This window comes from Salvelinus fontinalis, chromosome 8, assembly GCF_029448725.1.
Source record: "Salvelinus fontinalis isolate EN_2023a chromosome 8, ASM2944872v1, whole genome shotgun sequence".
Lineage (NCBI taxonomy): Eukaryota > Metazoa > Chordata > Actinopteri > Salmoniformes > Salmonidae > Salvelinus > Salvelinus fontinalis.
Genome location: NC_074672.1, coordinates 10151138 through 10171840, shown reverse-complemented (window position 1 = coordinate 10171840; position 20703 = coordinate 10151138). Strand labels below are relative to the sequence as shown.

The window sequence follows — 20703 nt, the reverse complement described above, 5'->3', positions numbered from 1 at the left end:
AGCGAAATGAAAGCGAATGTAAAAGGAGAATCAGCTTCATGTCTTGTTCAGTTTACTGCTCTATCAAGTAGTGAAAATGGAAGTGGTTTGTAATAACGCTATGAGCTGGTTCAACACTGCAGTACCCCTCCATCCCATCACAAGAGTCCCTGCAGCATCAACTGTCCTGTCACCTTTAGATCGGAACACAAAATGGCCGCCTTGTAAACAGTGGGAGGAGGTAGGGGGTGAAAGCGGGAAGGAGGAATGGAGGGAAGAGTGCGACTAAGGAGTCAAAAAAGGGGGGTTTGACCTCCAAGTTTAATGTCCCTCTGATAGAGATGTTATGAAGAGATCATACAGGTGCACGTTTAGTTTACCCCACGTCCACACCTAGTAACACAAAGCTAAAGAATTAAATCGCCTCAGTTTAGGTGATTATCTTCTCGATTCTTCTCTGTTTTTACCCCCCAGGTGTAAGAACCATAGCCTGGTTTCAGATCTGTTTGTGCTGTCTTGCTAATTTAGTGGCAACATATCACAAACAGAACTAGGACCAGGTTATAAGAACCTGAGTTTGGAGGGCAAACAGACTAGATATCAGAGAGGAGGGTGGACTTACCGGTACACTGAAAATAACTCCCTGATCTTAAATCGATCCCTCTTCCCCTAGAGAGAAAAGAGAACCTCTCCCCCTAGAACCTCTCCCCCTAGACCTCTCCCCCTAGAGAGAAAAGAGAACCTCTCCCCCTAGAGAGGAAAGAGAACCTCTCCCCCAAGAGAGAAAAGAGAACCTCTCCCCCTAGAGAGAAAAGATAACCTCTCCCCCTAGAGAGAAGAGAAAATGCACCAGGTGTCTGCTAACACCAACAAGAAGCCACTGCATCATCATGCACTCATTTTGGTTTTCAGCCACAATTTGGTGATTTTTTATCTTTAAAAGGTTATGTATAAGAAAGAACTACAATCAACTAAGAAAACAAGCTTGATCCACATAACAAAGCCGGTCAGGTTTTTTGTTGTTGTTATTACATAAAATGACACGAAATGAAAGCCAATCCAGCTGTCACACGTCTGTACATAAATCTGCTCTAAGGGCACAAGCTTTAATGAAAAAAAAGGCATTCCAGAAACTGAGTAAAACGTAACAGTCTGGTACAGATAATACTGGTACTGAACTGCATACAGTAAAAACCCTTTTATCTTCTTAGGCACTTAACATGGCTGTATCAAAGTCAAGGAGAGCCAACAGGTCAAAGAAGTGGAATTTTGTAGTAAAAAAATTATAATAATGTACAATTTGGTAGCTTTGCGGGTAGGAGACTTGCGCCAGTAACCGAAAGGTTGCTGAATCGAATCCTCGAGCTGACAAGGTAAAAATCTGTCATTCTGCCCTTGAGCAAGGCAGTTAACCCACTGTTCCCCGGGCGCTGATGACGTGGATGTCGATTAAGGCAACCCCCCGCACCTCTCTGATTCAAAGGGGTTGGGTTAAATGCGGAAGACATATTTCAGTTGAATGCATTCAGTTGTACAACTGACTAGGTATCCCCCTTTCCCTTTCAAGATGTGTTTAAATAGAGATGGAGATTGAGTTAACAAAAGACCTGTTAAGTTTTGTGTGTTGTGTGTTTATTCTGATATAAATCTGACTGTGTTTGTGCTCCCCTTGAAAAGACACAGACTCAGAACAATTTGACTTCAACGCAAAAATGTAAGGGCTTTGCGATAAAAGGGGAGCACTCTAAATATGTTGTCTGTAAAACTACTAGTGAATCAGAACTTTACTGTAGCAAAATCAATGAAGGAGGAGGGGGGCAAAAGATGCTTCTTTCCCTTAGAATAGGCTGCAGCGTGATGAATAAAGACAACAAAGCATGATAACGAACAAAGGAATTGTGGTAATGAAAAAAGGCCAGAATAAAAATGGTTTGCTAAAACAGGCACACACACGCACACACAACACACGCAAGACTTGAAAATGGAATTTGAGTCGAATAAAATCCTCATATCCTTATATTCTTTGAAGGTATAATATAACATACATGTCAGGTTCCCAAAGTTTCATGAAACAAAAACAGAAAAACACAAGGGAGAGATTCAAACTGGATAAAAAATTGGAAAAAGCATGCAGAAGTCCACTGCTCTACTGTAGCTTCACTCCTAGCAGACTACAAACGAGAGAGAGAGAGAGAGATGCCCCTGTCCTGAGCAGTTATAGCCACCTGGTCAGCCAGGAGTGACCCATTCCCTACACCACAGGCCACAGTAGGGTGCTTTCTTCAGTGGCAACTAAGTCCTCTTCTTACCCTACGTCTTTATCCTGCAGTCCAAGGGGGAGGTATGGGTGAGGGTCAGTGGTGGAGTGTTGGAGGGTGGTTAGGGCTTTGGCTGCCCTGTAATTCAGCACGTCCTGTTTCTGGATCAGCAGAGTGAGAATGAGGATGGTGAGGAAGGTGGAATTGTTGTGAGGGTGAGGAGGGTTTGTGTCTGTGGTTACTATGTGTGTGGGTGGGTTAAAGGGGAAGGGGGGAAGAGGTATGTGTGCGCGTGTGTGTTGGGTGGGGTTGAGGGTTCGGAGGGGGTTTGGGTACAGAATAGGGGGATAGGGGGTTCAAAAAGCCAACCTTCTTCCACCAGGCTTATAGGGCCTGAGTCTTGAGCTCGATGGCCTCTCCTCGGGTGTCCTGCTGGCTCTCAGCCTCTGTGGGCCTGGTGCCCTTCAGTATGGCCATCCTCTCAGAGAGACCGCGCATGCGGGGAAACAGCATGAAATCATAGATAATAGCTCCCATAGCACCACCAATCATCGGACCCACCCAGTACACCTGGCACATGACCAGACCAGACCAGGGAGAGGGAGACAGAGACACAAAGAGAGAGATAGAGAGGGGAATGTGTTGGTGAGTTCATCTAGCTTTTTCACAGTTCTAAACTCCAAACAACATATTGTAAGTTGTTGTAAATTGCTGTAAATTGTTGTAAAATCTTTAAATTGCTGTACGTTGTGGCTTTGTAAGGTGTGAACCAAGTGTCTTACCCAGTGGTTGACAAAGTTTCTGACCAGGACAGCGGGGGCGAAGGACCTGGCAGGGTTCATTCCAGCACCAGTGTAGTACATCTATATCAAAGAGAAAAGACCGGGGTTATATTTTGGTAACAGTATGTAGAGTGCAGTGGTGAAAAACCTACCTACATCATACAATAGTACTTTTTAATGCACTCATATTGGTCTATCTAGAGTCCTGACCATCAAAACAATGGATTACACACCCCTTCTCTCTTGTAGTCACAGAGATGGCGATTCCTGCTTCTGACATCATCTATTCATATACATTATTGGAATTGACCTATCCCTAAATATCCCACTTTGACTGGTGTTCTATATTGTTCAGGGCCGGGTTTCCCAAAAGCATCGTACTGTAGCGCTAAGATCATATTTCGTCCACTCAATTTCAATGGAATTAAGATGATCTTAGTGCTACAACGCATTAGGGAAACCTAGCCCTGATCCTAGCATAATGCGTCATAATGGTCTCTTACCACCCCACTCCAAGCCTATGTCTCTTAGTTTAGTTTATTGCTCTTTCAGCATTATTACAAGTTATTAAAAACAGTTGTCAAAAAAGTTAAGTAAATACAACATTTTTCAAGTGCTAAAAATCTCTAAACTTCAACCCACCCAACCCTGTGTCTCAGCCCGTTTTCACCGGATACAATTCCCTGTATTCTATGGTCTATAAACATCTATTTTATATATTTGGAAAACATGTCTTACCCCCAGCAGGTGTCCTATGAGGACAGAGAAGCCGATGGCTAGGGCGGCAGAGCCCAGGCGTCCATTACGCCTCTCATCGGTCACAGCGAAGATGCAGACAACCAGCTGCAGGGTGAGGAACACCTCCATGGTGGTGGCCATGCCCAGGCTGATACCTGGCTGCAGCTGGAGAAGGGGGACGAGATAGAACAGACAGTTGAATGAATGATTACTGTTCACTTTTTGAATTTATATCTACTCCACTGGCCGATATGAAAAACTCTAACAGTCAGTCAATCAATCAATAGGTTAAACCTTGAATGCATAAAAATAGCTCACTAAAAAGTATAATTGGCAAATCTTACATTGCGCATGCATTCTAAAGAGTGGTGTTTTTGTACACATTTAATTACAGATATTTTATGACTATTAACTATTCATAACATCTAACATTGTTCAAATATATATATATATATATATATATACGGTACCAGTCAAAAGTCTGGACTCACCTACTCTTTCCAGGGTTTTTCTTTATTTTTACTATTTTCTACATTTTAGAATAATAGTGAAGACATCAAAACTATGAAGTAACACATATGGAATCATGTAGTAACCATCCTTTGCCTTGATGACAAGTGCTCAGCATATGTGGGAACTCCTTCAAGACTGTTGGAAAAGCATTCCCCGTGAGAGAATGCCAAGAGTGTGCAAGCTGTCATCAAGGCTACTTTGAAGAATCTCAAATATAAAACATATTTTGATTTGTTTAACACTTTTTTGGTTACTACATGATTCCATATTTGTTATTTCATAGTTTTGATGTCTTCACTATTATTCTACAATTTAGAAAATAGTACAAATAAATAAGTCGTAGTTACACAAACAGATGTTCTTTATCACCTGTCAAGTTAATTTCATTTATTCATGGCAGATGACAAAAGAACTCTGAAATGTGTGATTGTCACCACAGACATTCCTATCAGAGTTGTGATCAATTCCATTTCAATTCAGTCAATTCAGCTGAATTGAAATGGAATTGACCCCAACCCTGGTTCATTCCTATATCACCTGTCATTGGTCAGGTAGTCTTACCGTGTTGAGTGCCAGGTTTCCCCTCATGTTGTTGGGGGTGACCCCGTAGAGCACGGCGGCCCCAGCCAGCGCCCCCAGACATTGGGCCACGATGTAGAAAAAGGCGCGGAACAGGGACATCTGGGAGCCAATCAGGTAGGCGAAGGTGACGGCCGGGTTGATGTGTCCCCCGCTGATGTGACCGATGGACTGGATGAGGGTGGCAGCGGCCAAGCCAAAGCAAAAGGCCACATGGAGAACGTTGTGGGGCCCGGTGGTCCAACGCAAAGCCGCCCCCAGACCAAAGAACACAAAGAACATGGTGCCATAGAACTCAGCGAACACCGCCCGCCAGAACGACATGGACCGGAACTCCCACATGGTGGCCAAAAAGTCAAGAGGCTACCCCAAAGCAATGGAGGGATGAAAAGAGGAGCGAAAACAGGAGAAAATGTGTATTCTCCTTTTGAGTCACCAAGCTCTGTTTACCGTATCAATAATGACTATCTCAGTGATGCCTTCAAGGTAGTATAAACAAAAAACAAGACAGCAAACTTAGAAGCAAAAAATGCCTCTCTAAACCTAAAGATGCTTCCGCACTTAAACAACAGTTCCACATGCAACTCTCTAGGAGTCACTAACTTTACTGACTTCCAATGACCTGCAACGTCGCTTTCTGTCTAGTCTAGTCATAGAGACCTGTGTCCTGTCTGTGTGGAGCGGAGCGTTGGTCTCTGTGCATCTATATGCCAACCCTGCTGGTGGTTAGTAGAGGAACATTGATAGACAAAGGTTGAGCATGTCCTGCAGACATTTAGCCTCACTGTCAGAGCAGGGGGAGCCCACGGGACTATTTATAACGGCCGCAGGGCCACGGACCCCAGGGGAGGGGGCTGGGAGGGGCCACCACACAATACAACAAATCAAAACAAAAATACTTAACCCTTCTAACACCCTGACCTCTCTACCCAGTGCCCATGCCAGGGTTCATCATCCTAACCCTTAACCCTAACTATGAGCTTTATATTGTCCAGGGGCCACGTAGAGAAGGACACAGCTGAAAGGTTTAAGGGGGATATTTTAGAAAAGATACATTCAAATACATTAGGTTTTCATAGACATATTACTTTTGATCAAAAACTCAGGAAATTCATATTGAACAGGAATCAGTATTTTAACTGGTTGTTAATGTTAGATGTTGGTTGAGGACAGGAAGGCCAGATACATGGTTTATTGACCTTCTGCTACAACCAGTAGTGGATTGCTTCAGACAAATATAAGACCAGGGCTATACATATGGGCGGTGCCTGGATAGCCTTTCCAGAGTCCCATTTGGCCCATCTCATCTCTCCAGTGGGGTAAAAAGGGTCTGGTCTTCCTTTCTCAACATTCTTCAAGTGCTGACAGACGCCAGAGAACAATCCCAGTATTCATAACACCATAGAGCAAGTGAGGCCCCATAACGGAAACCAGCCTGAACTCGCTACCTGCTGCCAATAGAAAGACTGAAATCAAATGTGTTGTTATGCATACAACTCCTATGGACACAGAGAGGAGCAGTACTCTTATCTCATTATGACGTGAAAGATGGGCCGAGTTACTGTTTGTTATGACAATATCAATGAAACTCGGACAATATTCTTTGATTACTGAGGATTTATAATGTGTTGCTTTATGTTAATGCGAATCAGTGATGTAAACTATACTCATATTAAGAAACAGATTTGCCTCTACAATGTTGTTCTCAACTGGCAGTATTTTCCAAAGTAGATCTCTAACACTGGCTTGAACTAGTGACAGGACTTCAACCTTTAATCATGTGTCATGTTCTGTTTAACCCCCTCAATTGGCAGCATGCCGAGTAGCACACTGCACCCAGAGGAATCCCTCACTATCAATCGGCCTTTCTCAATACTCTTTTGATTGTGTCCTTTTGTCCCACATACTCAACTATTCTCATTCTCACACATCCACTCTATTAAACACTTCAATTAAAACTCCTAGTGAAGGATCATTACATTCATTACAACACATGTATTACTTTATTCTCCATATGTAGTGCTCTCCATAGTATTCAGGATGGGTGCAGTGCAATGCAAGTTGGTTCTACGCAGCCCCAGAATTGATTAGGCAGACTTTTACATTGTATATGGTGACTGAGCGGAGAGGCTCGGGCTCAGGACAGATAAAGCGGCAGATAAACCCGTGTTGGGGGGGGGGGCCAGCAGAAGGTTTGGCATTGAGCTTCTGCACTGGAGCATCCAGCATCACGCTGACCAGGCTAGCCTGCCAGAGAGGGTGGATGGACTGAGCCGTGAAAGCATAGTGCTGTGGTCAGGGGCTTTTCCCCTCCCATCCTTTCATACGCTGGAGAAACAAACCGCTGGCCGTAACAGATTCTGTCGCTTTCCACGATCTGTTTTGTCTTGCTGCGCCTGCTGTCGAATGTATAAGAGCTTCCCTTATCCATGGTGGAGCAATAGCTGGTCCTTTAGCCTACTCTTTCCATCCCATCCCTATATGTACTATGTAGCCTACCCCTTACCGGAGTGCTTATAGTACAGCACCATGGAACTAAGAATACATTGATTTTGGGTGAGCCATGTATGATATAAATGACAATGTGTATTCAAAGGAAAGGGATGTTTGATTTTTATGATAAGATCAGTGTAACTCTAAGCTATTCTCTCATGCCAGTCAGCTGCACACTTAAATGTCATTTCCAAGCCACCTCTGGAGAAATGAAGGAAATTCAGTTGAGCACGTTGGATGCTATCACAATTTTCGTGAGTTGGCAAACAACTGAAATAAATGAACACTCAATTCTGTATTATCTCCAAGTCTGAGACGACCAAATTTGTTAAAACCAAGCAGAGAGAATCATTAGATCAGTTGTTTTGGTACTGTCCATATGTAGCTTGTTTTTGGTTGCAGGAATGGCTGAAGAATTGCAACATTTACCTGGAGATAACTCTGCAGATAGCACTGCTGGGTAGTTTGAAAAGTCATAGTCAAATCGATCAATAATATAATAATACTTTTAGCTAAAATGTTCATCTTTAGTTTACAATCTGTAGAAACGATGAGAACAGAAAGGTTCAAAACCTTTGTGAAGCATCACAGCACAGTTGAAACATATATGGAAAATAGAAAAAAAAACTGGACGGTGTTCAGAGATAGATGGGAGGGGTTGAGTGGAGCTGAAGGGTGGGATTGAAAACAAACAAAATATAACTATTGTAAAATACATTGTGTCCGTATAATGTGCATAAGCTGGAAGTAGAAGCCTACAGTAAGTGTTGTTGTCCATTAGTTTACTCCAATTAGGGGAGGGGTGGTAGGGTTAGGGGAAATGAAAAGAAAAATGATTTAAAAAATATCTAATATATATATATTTACCCAAGAATATATGGGGGATTGGAAATGATGCAGAAAATTACATTGATGGAAGCTACAATCTATCTGCAATATTAAAAGCTGTTTTCTGCCTGGCCTGTAGGTATTGGTAAGGCAAAGACGGACCAGGCTCAGAATGAACTCGTTGGGTGGTGGGTTGCTGTATCTCTTTTGTGGTCTATGCATTCTGCCTCCCTCCCGGCCAGTTCTGCGTTGGTAAGCCTTCTATTGTGGGTGTAAGCCTGTTTTACAGAGGACGGGGTTAAAACCTGCTAGAGTGGGGAATTTATCTTCTATCACCTCTCTGCTTCAGACTGCTGACACCAACACAACTAACCAATCCACAGCCCCTCTACCATCCAACTCATAGCTCGCTACCATCTATCTCCTACTCTCCAACATCAGCTCTAACACTATGTGGTAGAAACGCACGCTACAGCACACAGAAGCCAGGACAATCTCCTACTCTCTTCAATACCAGTCCTGGGCTGCCTCACAGGCCCTACATTGTGGTAGAAATAATCATTACAACTCTCACTACAGCACAGACAGACACCTGGAGAACTGAGTAGAACATACATGGCTGTAGACTAGTAATATAAGAATATAATGCACTGTGTACAAAACACTAAGCTTTGACCTGGACTCTTTCCATGACATAGACTGACCAGGTGAATCCAGGTCAAAGCTATGATCCCTTATTGATGTCACTTGTTAAATCCACTTCAATCAGTGTAGATGAAGGGGATGAGACAGGTTAAAGAAGTATTTTAAGCCTTGAGACATGGATTGTGTATAAGTGCCATTCAGAGGGTGAATGGGCAAGTCTAAAGATTTAAGTGCCTTTGAACAGGGTATTGTAGTAGGTGCCAGGCGCACCGGTTTGTGTCAAAAACTGCAACGCTGCTACGTTTTTCACGCTCAACAGTTTCCCGTGTGAATTAAGAATGGTCAACCAATCAAAGGACATTCAGACAACTTGACACAACTGTGGGAAGCATGATTCATGATTCATGATTTCTTTTAAAACCACAATTAGAGTCTCTCCACGGCCTCATTGTAACGGCAGTCCTCCTCCTCTTCATCTGAAGAGGAGGAGTATTGAGGGAACCAAGGCGCAGCGTAGTGAAATGACATATTTTATTAACGAAAACACGAACTTGACTAAACTAACAAAAACAACAAACGGTGTAGACAGACCTAGACGACGTACTTACATAAAACAAGAAAAACGCACGAATAGGAAACACAGGCTACACAAACCGAAAACAGTCCCGCGTGGTGAACAGACACAGACACGGAAGACAATCACCCACAACGAACACTGTGACATTGCCTACCTAAATATGACTCTTAATTAGAGGAACGCCAAACACCTGCCTCTAATTAAGAGCCATACCAGGCAACCCAATAAACCAACACAGAAACAGAAAACATAGAATGCCCACCCAAACTCACGCCCTGACCAACTAACACATATAACAAACTAACAGAAATAGGTCAGGAACGTGACACTCATAGATGATCTAGATACTTTTGCTATCCTCTCTGGATTAAAACGAAATTATGATAAATGTACCATATTACGTATTGTATCACAAAAAATGCAAATTTTACATTACCGTGTAGTTTACCAATTAAATGGTCTGACGGAGATGTGAACATACTCGGTATACGAATCCCAAAAGAAAGAAATTATCTCACTCCAATACATTTTTATAGAAAGTTATCAAAAATAGATAAGATCTTGCTTCCATGGAAAGGAAAATACCTGTCTATTTGTGGAAAAATCACCCTTATTAACTCTTTAGTCAGTTTACCTATTTGCTTATGGTTTTGCCTACACCTAGTGACCTGCTTTTTAAATTATATGAACAAAAAATATTCAATTTTATTTGGAATGGCAAGCCAGACAAAATTAAAAGGGCCTATTTATATAACAAATATGAATTTGAAAAGTGTGATAAATAAAAACATATACCAATTTCATTTAAGGACCAAAAAACTGACAGCTGTGCTATATAAATTGCAAAATAGTTGGGAAGAGATTTTCGATGTACCCATTCCATGGCACATGGTTTATGAATGGAGTAACTGAGTCAGGTTTATAGGCATCTTGCTCGCACACGCTTTTTCACTCCTGCCCACACATTTTCTATGGGATTGAGGTCAGGGCTTTGTGATGGCCACTCCAATACCTTGACTTGGTTGTCCTTAAGCCATTTTCCACAACTTTGGAAGTATGCTTGGGGTCATTGTCCATTTGGAAGACCCATTTGCGACCAAGCTTTAACATTCTGACTGATGTCTTGAGATGTTGCTTCAATACATCCACATACTTTTCTTTCCTCATGATGCCATCTATTTTGTGAAGTGCACCAGCCCCTCCTGCAGCAAATCACCCCCACAACATGATGCTGCCACCCCTGTGCTTCACGGTTGGGATGGTGTTCTTCAGCTTGCAAGCATCCTCATTTTTCCTCCAAACATAACTATGGTCATTATGGCCAAACAGTTCTATTTTTGTTTCATCAGACCAGAGGACATTTGTCACACCCTGACCTTAGAGAGCCTTTTTATGTCTCTATTTGGTTTGGTCAGGGTGTGATTTGGGGTGGTCATTCTGTTTTGTTTTCTATGATTTTGTGTTTCTATGTTTTGGCCGGGTATGGTTCTCAATCAAGGACAGCTGTCTATCGTTGTCTCGGTTTGGGAACCATACTTAGGTATCCCTTTTTCCCTCCTTTCGTTGTGGGTAGTTAACTTTGTTTGTGGCACTAATGCCCTAAAGCTTCACAGTCGTTTTGTATGGTTTATTGTTTTGTTTGCGACATTTCTAAAATAAAGGGAAAATGTACGCTCACCACGCTGCACCTTGGTCCAGTTCTATCATCGGCCGTGACAACATTTCTCCAAAAAGTACGATCTTTGTCCCCATGTGCAGTTGCAAACTGTAGTCTGGCTTTTTTATGGCGGTTTTGGAGCAGTGGCTCTTTCCATGCTGAGCAGCCTTTCAGGTTATGTCGATATAGGACTCGTTTTACTGTGGATATAGATACTTTTGTACCTGTTTCTTCCAGCATCTTCACAAGGTCCTTTGCTGTTGTTCTGGGATTGATTTGCACTTTTCGCACCAAAGTACGTTCATCTCTAGGAGACAGAACGCGTCTCCTTCCTGAGCGGTATGAAGGCTGTGTGGTCCCATGGTGTTTTTACTTGTGTACTATTGTTTCTACAGATTAATGTAGTACCTTCAGGCGTTTGGAAATTGCTCCCAAGGATGAACCAGACTTGTGGAGGTCTACAATATTTTTTCTGAGGTCTTGGTCACTGAGTTTTAAGGTAGGCCTTGAAATACATCCACAGGTTACCCTCCAATTGACTTAAATGATGTCAATTAGCCTATCAGAAGCTTCTAAAGCCATGACATCATTTTCTGGAATTTCCATGCTGTTTGAAGGCACAGTCGACTTAGTGCATGTAAACTTCTGACCCACTGGAATTGTGATTCAGTGAATTATAAGTGAAATAATCTGTCTGTAAACAATTGTTGGAAAAATTACTTGTGTCATGCAAAGTAGATGTCCTAACCTACTTGCCAAAACTATAGTTTGTTAACAAGAAATTTGTGGTGGTTGAAAAACGAGTTTTAATGACTCTAACATAAGTGTATGTAAACTTTTGACTTCAACTGTAGGTATGTGTATTTATATATGTATGCATATGTGTATGTATATGGATATATATATTTACCAAAACAAAGATATGGGGGATTGGAAATGATGCAGACAATTACATTGATGGATGCAACAATCTTTCCACAATATTAAGCTGATCCACTCCTTAAAAAATAAAAGGAAATAAAAATAAACTGTGGGAAGCATTGGAGTCAACATGGGACAGCATCTCTGTGGAATGCTTTCAACACATTGTAGTCCATGCCCTGACGAATTGAGGCTGTTCTCAGGGAAAAAGCAGGGTTGGGGGGGGGGGGGGGGGGGGCGTGCAACTCAATATTAGGAGGGTGTTCCTAGTGTTTGGTATACTCAGTGTATATGCCAAAGCGACTTATATGCGTGCATATATTTTACATACATTTGGACCCAGGAATTGAAACCACTATCCTGGTGTTGCAAGCACCATGCTCTACCAACTGAGCTACAGAGGACCACTAGTCTAGTGTGCTTCAGAGCAAGATGTTTATCTGCCTGTGAGCACAAATCTGTGGCCATTCTCCTTCAAGAAGCACTGTGACTCTGGTGGGAGTGCTGATCTAGTATCTGTTATTCATTATGATTTAACAGGCAAAACTAATTCTAGATCAGCAGTCCCACTCTGGAATGTTTTTTGAATATGGGCCCAAGTGCCTTGGCTGGGAGGGAGGTGAATAGAAGTAGGCTTATCATTGAACTGTGGAAACTCCAGATGGCAGTTGGTCAAGTTATAGAGTTGTTTTAATCCCTGTCTTAATCCTCATGGTGTTGATTGTATGTCTGTTTGGTGTGTTTCTTTGTCTAAAAAAGGAAATCAATCCAAAATTCAAGAAAAAGTGGAAGGATTATATTGTTTTGAAGACATACAAATACTGTTACATGCAAAAGGATTGTTGCCTATATTTGATGATCATGATGAAGTCATTGAAGCAGGGCTAGTTAAATTTAATCAGCTGGGCAATAAGGGCATCTATGATGATGATACACAAAACCAACGAAACCAACTATTAACAAATGTCTAAAGTAGTGACACAGTGATCACGTCACGTGCTGAATTCAAATCCATAACACTAGATCTAAGTAACAATTATGGAATTATTGGAACTAGTCATACCAGGATCTGTGACTATTGTAACTATTGTAAAGCCACAAATAACATTAAACTCTGGTGACTAACACATTTTAGACATCCACGCTCACTCAATTCCATGGAAAATATTAAGGATAGCTGAGTTCTTGAGAAAACCTCAAATGCATTTCCTTGATTCCTCACATCCTTTCTCCCGTCGGATGAGTTCAGAGGTCTCTGACAGAGTAGATAAAAGCTGCTGTTGAGAAAAGCCTGCAGTTATGTTTTAGTTTTGCTTCAGACTCTGTTACATTGTACTTGAATCCTACTTATACATGTAGGATCTTAATTCAGTCACTCTTTTGTTGCTGAGAATTTTCTTGCATGGCAGGAAATGCAAACTTGTAGTGTATTAAAGGTTTAAAAAGGCTTCTAAAGTTAGTAATTTCCACTTTAAAATATGAAAAATGTATCAACCCCTACAAAAAATGTCCATTATTTATAATGCACATAATAATTCACAATTCCTGTTGCTGCAGGATTATTATCCTGCTGTAACAAACTGGCTCAAATTAAGATCCTACAGCTGTACATAACGACTAAATAAGACTGTCATAGCCATGACATGACAGATGTCGTAAACAGTTGTGACAGTTTATGACAACTCTTTTAATAGTTCAAAGGAAAATAAATCTGAGTGAAGGTGGGTTGGTTTATATAGCCATGGGATTTATAGGAAATACATTTATTGTGGAAGTATGAATAATTATGACTTGTGAAGCATTCTGATTATAGTGCACACCCGCTTCATTTGCTCACAACAAATTTTTAAAAAGAAGAGAGAATGCTTCCGAATACATGTTTGAGCAAAATATCAAGATACCTTTGCATAGTTGAGAAAAAGACAGAATATATCATGGAGTATGACATTCCCTTAGAAAAAACAAAAGCGCAACTGGTCATTTAAAAGTAACGTAGTAAAAATGACAGAGAAATAACAAAGCATTGAATAGAAACATTTTGTTTTCTATAATACATATACTATCATAATAGCAACCTATATTTGTGCCTACTCATCTGAAAAAACTATATTTAATCTCATCACCCAACAATCAATGATTTAATATCACTCTACTATGTGACTATGTAGGTTATGTCATGGAATACTGTATAAGATGCCATGTAAAATCAACCATCTCTGTGCTACGGACATTAAAACTAGGTAAAACTAAGTTATTTACAATAAAAAGACAACTTAAAAATGGAAAGATATTTTCATTTTAAGCATTAGAGATCCAAACAGAATAAAAAATATTTTTTGTGGGGGGTCTGAAAGTGTGGAAGTCCCCTTGTAATCTACTAGGATATGAGGAATGTATAATTTGTACATACAAGCAAACAATGATAAATCATCAAACTACTACATAGTGAACTATCATATTGACAGCTAATAATGATGCCGGTATATTAAAGAAACACTTCACCTACTTCGAACCTCATATTCATTATATCCAGCCCCATAAGTGTCTACATATGTGCAAATGGTGTGTTTCTGAAATACTCCTTTAAATGGAAACAAAGTTTACTGTATAGAAAATATGTATGTAAGTACTGTATGAACACCCAACATGTACTTTATATGGCTGTGATCTGGTTTATTCCATTGTGTTAGAAAGCCTAGAAGTTTGTTCTCAGTCTCATACTGTAAGTAGCCTGGTTCCATATATGTTTGTGCTGGTATATTGCTAACTCATTTGGTCGTTGTCTTGGCTATACTATACTATTTATGTTGTCTGCATAATGTGGTAGTCTTCCCTTAGTGTACATCCATCAGTCTCATATCCTTTATACCAAAAAAGACAGAATCGTGACAGACGAAACAGACCAACGCGAATGCGAGATTTGGTTCTGGGTGCCAAAATGCCAGGCCAGAGCCTTTGCAAGAGATTTACTAAATAGATGATCCAATGGCTTTTAACACACTTCTGTATTATAAACTAGGGCAGTGGTTCCCAGATCTGGTGGTCCTCAGCAAGGAAAAAGTCGAGAATGGGAACCACTGAACTAGGAGAAAGGAGTGATAGGTATTATGTCTATGTCTCTCAGAACATCTTGTCTCTCTCAATACTCTTGAGTCGATATTCACGTCATAAGAAATCCTCTTGACCACGGCCACAAATTGGAGAATAGAAACATTGTTTCCCATTGTACCCCATTATAAAAGAGCTAACTTCGTTGTCAATTTTTTGCTATACATAAATAACAAAACATGCCAAAAAGCTGCTGTGTTGTTCAATGTACATGTAATCAGGTAAAAAAATCCCAACCTATGGTTTGCAATGCTCCCACGTAGGGAAATAGAGCCTGCGAGAAGAGCCCTGTGGCTTCAGGATTTTTGGCGTGGGAGAGTGGGCACCCGGTGTCCAAGTAGGCTACACATAGCTATGTGTATGGAAAACATTACATCACATGTAAGACATTTAACTTATTTAGTATAATCCGTTTGTAACTCTACTCACTACTTGAAGCTTAATGTTCCAGTCGGTAGCTAGCTATCACTCACTCCCTCACGTGGCTGCTAGCACCGTCATGAAAAGGGGCTTGAGTGAAGCTCTACAATATTACGTTTTTCTAAGTATTGAGAACGCTCGGGAGCAGGCAATGTTGAAAAGTAATCTTTAAACATGTTTTACTTGTCTTAAATGTAGTTTTGTAATTTACTTAAACAAGCAGACAACAAGAAAATTGCGTTTGAAAAAGATTGAGGTTTTGCTGTGAACTAACGGGGTAACCTAGGTAACCCTAGGTTGTTTTCCCCACAGGCGGGCAGGGGGCCGCAACGTTCTAATACCGACTGGGACTATAGATGCAGTAAATAGGTCAATCAAACTCGACTAAAACAATGGAATTGCCATGAAAACGTGTGAGGGAAAGATCCCTATTCTCCTCATTGCCCCCCAGCAAAATTAGCTTACATTTCGGCTAATGTTTATAAGCGTATTTCACACTAGGTTGAGGTAAAAATCGGAGTATAATGCTTGTATAGATGTCAACCGCATCACATGTTCATGTCATCATTACCAATCAACTGAATTACAGTTAAAAAATTACTACCACCGATTTCTGTATGCTAGCTATGCTAACCATTTTATACAAACGGAGTTAACATTTAGCAGTCACTTCTAAACCTGAAAAGGGACAACTTCTACATGTTATGCAGCGAAAATCCTTACGAAAAAGATTGCTGTCAGAGTGCAGTATAACTGCAGTATGCAACAAACACCGTTTTTTTTTTACTGCTGTAATTTTGCAGTGTAACTGCAGTTAGAGTGTAGTATAATTGCAGTTATTCTACAATTATGCGTCTTAAAATACCACAGTCGACTGCAGTTCATGCACTTTCACTGCAGTTTCAAAACGGCAATCTTTTTTTGTAAGGGAACAGCCAAATACATCCAAAACGGACTTAAGTAAGCACATTATGGGCCTATTACAATACATAAATCAAGACTGATTTGACGAATATCCACTTTGTTAGATCAGAGTGATGAGAAACTGTCTCCACTGGGCTCCTCCTCCTCTTACATTCCCCCTCGTCCTCTTCCTCCACTTTTTCCTACTCCTCCTTCTCCTACTCCGAGAGTGTGTTCAGAATCTCCTCTAGCTCCATCTCAGTAGTCGGGCCCTGGGACCTGAAAACACAAACACACAGTATATGGAGGAGTCTGAAGTGCTGTCCCAGTGAAGTGTCAAATACAGTGCCTTAACATACCCCTCAAATACATAACCCTTAACGTATTCTACAATTTGTTGTTACAGCTAGAATTCAAAATCCATTAAATTCATTTTTTTCACCCATCTACACACAATAAATACCCCATAATGACAACGTGATTTTTTTTTTTTTTTTTAAATGTTAGCAATTTTATTGATAATGAAATATAGACATATCTCATTTATATAAGTATTCACACCCCTGAGTCAATACATGTTAGAATCACCTTTGGAACCGATTACAGCTGTCAGTCTTTCTGGGTAAGTCGTTAAGAGCTTTGCATACCTGGATTGTACAATTGTTGCACATTATACTTTTTAAAATTATTCAAGCTCTGTCAAGTTGGTTGTTGATCATTGCTACACAAGTCTTACCATAGATTTTCAAGTCAATTTAAGTCAAAACTGCAACTAGGCCACTCATGAACATTCAATATCATCTTGGTAAGCAACTCGTGTATATTTGGCTTTCTGTTTTATGTTATTGTCCTGCTGAAAGGGGAATTTGTCTCCCAGTGTCTGTTGGAAAGCAGACTGAGCCAATTTTTCCTCTAGGATTTAGCCTATTCCATTTCTTTATATCCTAAAAAACTACCTAGTCCTTGCCGATGACAAGCATACCCATACCATGATGTAGCCACCACCATGCTTGAAAATATGAAGATTGGTACTCAGTGATGTGTTTTGTTGGATTTGCCCCAAATATAACACTTTGCCATATTTTTTTATTCTGTCCAGGCTTCCTTCTTTTCACTCTGTTATTTATGCTAGTATTCTGGAGTAAATACAATGTTGTTGATCCATCCTCAGTTATCTCCTATCACAGCCATTAAACTCTAACTGTTTTAAAATCACCATTGTCCTCATGGTGAAATCCCTGAGCGGTTTCCTTCCTCTCCGGCAACTGAGTTAGGAAGGGCGCCTATATCTTTGTAGTGACTGGGTGTATTGATACACCATCTAAAATGTAATTAATAACTGCATCATCCTCAAAGGGATATTCAATGTCTGTTTTTTCCCCATCTACCAATAGGAGCCCTTCTTTGCAAACCATTGAAAAACCTCCCTGGTCCTTGTGGTTGAATCTGTGCTTGAAATTCACTGCTCGACTGAGTGACCTTACAGATAATTTTATGTGTGGGGTACAGAGATAGGGTAGTCATTTAAAACTCATGTTCAACACTATTATTGCACACAGAGTGAGTCCATGTAAGTTATTATGCACATTTTACTCCTGAACTTATTTAGCCTTGCCATAATAAAAGTGTTGAAGACTTATTGACTCAAGACTTTTCAGCTTTACATTTTTTATTAATTTTTAAAAACATAATTCCACTTTGACATTATGGGGTATTGTGTGTAGTAGATCAGTGACACATCTCAATTTAATCCATTTTAAATTCAGAATGTAACACAACAGAATGTGGAAAAAGTCAACGGGTGTGAATACTTTTTGAAAGCACTCTATATCCCCTCTTCCGAGTGTGGTGTAACTCACATGTCCGGGGCAGGGAAGAGTCCATTGGGATTGGAGAGAGGGTCAGGATACATCCCCCCCTGTAGGGGTACTGGGGCCAGCTGGAAGGGGGTGTGGAACTGGTTGTTCCTGATGAGAACATGCAAAAAACTTTGATTTTTATTTGTAGCTATATTCAATTATGTAACTGTTATTTCACCAGATGAGTCAAGTTAGCCTGTTTTTGAACTTGCCAACTCCAGTGACAACGAGTTGGCATGATAGCAGCAAACAGACTGGTACTCAGGCTAGAGTCCTGTCACTGGTCAACACATGAACTTCACAGTAGCTCACAATTGCACATGAGACATGAAACTGACGGAGTCTGTCTGGGATTTAAAGCAAATGTCCAGTGTTTCCAGATTCCTATGAAATATGACCTTGAATTAATTATATGAGGGGAATCGTTTTCCTTCCAAATGTTTTAAATTAAGTATGTTAAAAAGCAGCTTTTCTGTATTGGAATGGTGTGGGCATATACCGGCCATAGAAAATATTGCAAACACATGCATAAACACACAAATTTACCCAGAATATCATGTTGTTCTCAAGGCATAAAAAAAAAAGATTTTTGTTAGGAATATTGTTTGATCAAAGTAAGGCTAGTTCTAAGACTCTGTGTGCTACATTGCTTCATTTCTTGTTACAAAAGGAATAACCTACTAGAATGTATTATTGTGACATCCAACCCCGTGATGGGGCTGTTTGTCACAATTGAACCGAGTGTGTTTGCTGACTAACGACTCCATGTTGGAATAAGAGATGTTTACGTTGAAATGAGTCTTAATATATACTGGTGCTGAGAAATACGCATCAGAGTAAAAAGTGTGACAACCAAATACCCTACACCCTACTGTTGTACTTGCCTGTCTTGCAGGAACACTTGCACTTCTCTTTTCTTAATAGCACTGACTTTGCTGATAGCAGCTTTGTTGAGGAAAATGTTTACTATGACATGTGGTTGTCTTACCTACAGTGCCGTGAAAAAGTATTTGCCCTCTTTTTAATTTGTTACTGAATGTTATCAGATCTTCAATCAAAACCTAGTATTAGATAAAGGTAACCTGAGTGAACAAATAACACAACAATTACATAATTATTTCATTTATTGCATAAACAAACGTATGCAACACCCAATGCCCCTGTGTGAAAAAGTAATTGCCCCTCAATAGCTGGTTGTGCCATCGAAACACTTCCTGTAGTTGTTGATCAGTCTCTCATGTTGCTGTAGAGGAATTTAGGCCCACTCTTCCAGGTAGAACTGCTGTGACTAAGCAACATTTGTGGGTTTTCAAGCATGAACTGCTCGTTTCAAGTCCTGCCACAACATCTCATTTGGGATTAGGTCTGGACTTTGACTAGGCAAGTTGTCCAGGTCCTGAGGCAGCAAAGCATCCACAAACCATGGTATGAGGTTCTTACTGTGGAATGCAGTGTTTGGTTTTTGCCAGGCATAATGGTACCCATGTCGTCAACTTTTGAATCATCTGTCCATAGAACATTCTTCCAAGAGTCTTGATGATCATCCAGGTGCTTTCAGGTGATATTTGGCAAACTTCTGTCAACTTTTTGGACGACATGGGTCCCATTATGCCTGCCGAAAACCAAACACTGTATTCCACAGTAAGAACCTTTAACCAACAGTCAATCATGGTGGTGGTAGTATGATAGTTTGGTGATGCTTTGCTGCCTCAGGACCTGGACGACTTGCCTTAATAGAAGGAACCACGAATTCTGCTCTGTATCAGAGAATTCTACAGGAGAATGTCATCCATCTGTGAGCTGAAGCGCAGCTGGCTCATGCAGCAAGACAATGATCCAAAACACATAATCAAGTCTACATGAAAATGGCTAAAAAGCAGCACATTTGACGTTTTGGAATGGCCTACTCAAGTCCAAACCTAATCCCAATTGAAATGTTCTGTCAGAACATGTAATGAGCAGTTCATGCTTGAAAACCCACAAATGGCACTGAGTTAAAGCAGTTCCTCCACAGTGACTGATCAACAACTACAGGAAGCGTTTGGTTGGAGTCATTGCAGCTGAACCAGCACAACCAGTTATTGATTGTGTGTTGCATAACTTTGTTAATGAAATAAATAAAACAAGTATACTTTTTTTTTGCTATTTGTAAACTCAGGTTACCTTTATCTAATATTAGGTTTTGTTTGAAGATCCGATAACATTCAGTATCAAAAATATGCAACAATAGAGAAAATCAGAAAGGGTGCAAATAGTTTTTCACAGCACTGTAGCTATCTTAAGACGAATGCACTAACTGTAAGTCTGGACAAGAGTGTCTAGTAAATGTGTCTTCCCGGCACTGTATAGTTTATCACATTAACTAACAAGGTACTTACGGAGAGAGAGAGTAGAATGGTGATGCACTGGCTCCATTCCCCTGGTCCCTAAGAGAGAATGATGA

General features: G+C 40.5%; 2 protein-coding genes across 4 annotated transcripts in view; both read right to left on the bottom strand.

Annotated features, from left to right (window-relative positions):
• Window positions 1–607: 607 nt before the first annotated feature.
• On the bottom strand, window positions 608–5707 carry LOC129860511 (lens fiber major intrinsic protein-like). The gene is made up of 4 exons (XM_055930949.1): window positions 4832–5707; window positions 3758–3922; window positions 3020–3100; window positions 608–2807 (listed from the first exon to the last, which is right to left on the bottom strand). Exons 1-4 carry the CDS (start codon window positions 5189–5191, stop codon window positions 2622–2624), a joined length of 792 nt encoding a protein of 263 aa, XP_055786924.1. The 5' UTR covers window positions 5192–5707; the 3' UTR covers window positions 608–2621.
• Window positions 5708–12744: 7037 nt separating this feature from the next.
• Window positions 12745–20703, bottom strand: part of stat6 (signal transducer and activator of transcription 6, interleukin-4 induced) — a 61349-nt gene continuing 53390 nt past the window's right edge. For all 3 annotated transcript variants that reach the window (XM_055930945.1, XM_055930946.1, XM_055930948.1), the window contains 3 exons: window positions 20639–20686; window positions 18261–18368; window positions 12745–16680 (listed from right to left, as the gene is read on the bottom strand). In XM_055930945.1, the coding sequence (XP_055786920.1) occupies window positions 16620–16680; window positions 18261–18368; window positions 20639–20686 (217 nt within the window). In that variant the 3' untranslated portion in view covers window positions 12745–16619. The remainder of the gene's footprint in view (window positions 16681–18260; window positions 18369–20638; window positions 20687–20703) is intronic.

What these genes read in the sequence shown, in the direction of transcription:
- LOC129860511 (XM_055930949.1), bottom strand. Translation starts at nt 5,191, where the DNA reads ATGTGGGAGTTCCGGTCCATGTCGTTCTGGCGGGCGGTGTTCGCTGAG. An exon ending in TCATAGGACACCTGCTGGGG is followed by an intron (nt 3,101 to 3,757) that starts GTAAGACATGTT and finishes TCTTTGATATAG; the next exon opens with ATGTACTACACTGGTGCTGG. An exon ending in GAAACTTTGTCAACCACTGG is followed by an intron (nt 2,808 to 3,019) that starts GTAAGACACTTG and finishes GTCATGTGCCAG; the next exon opens with GTGTACTGGGTGGGTCCGAT.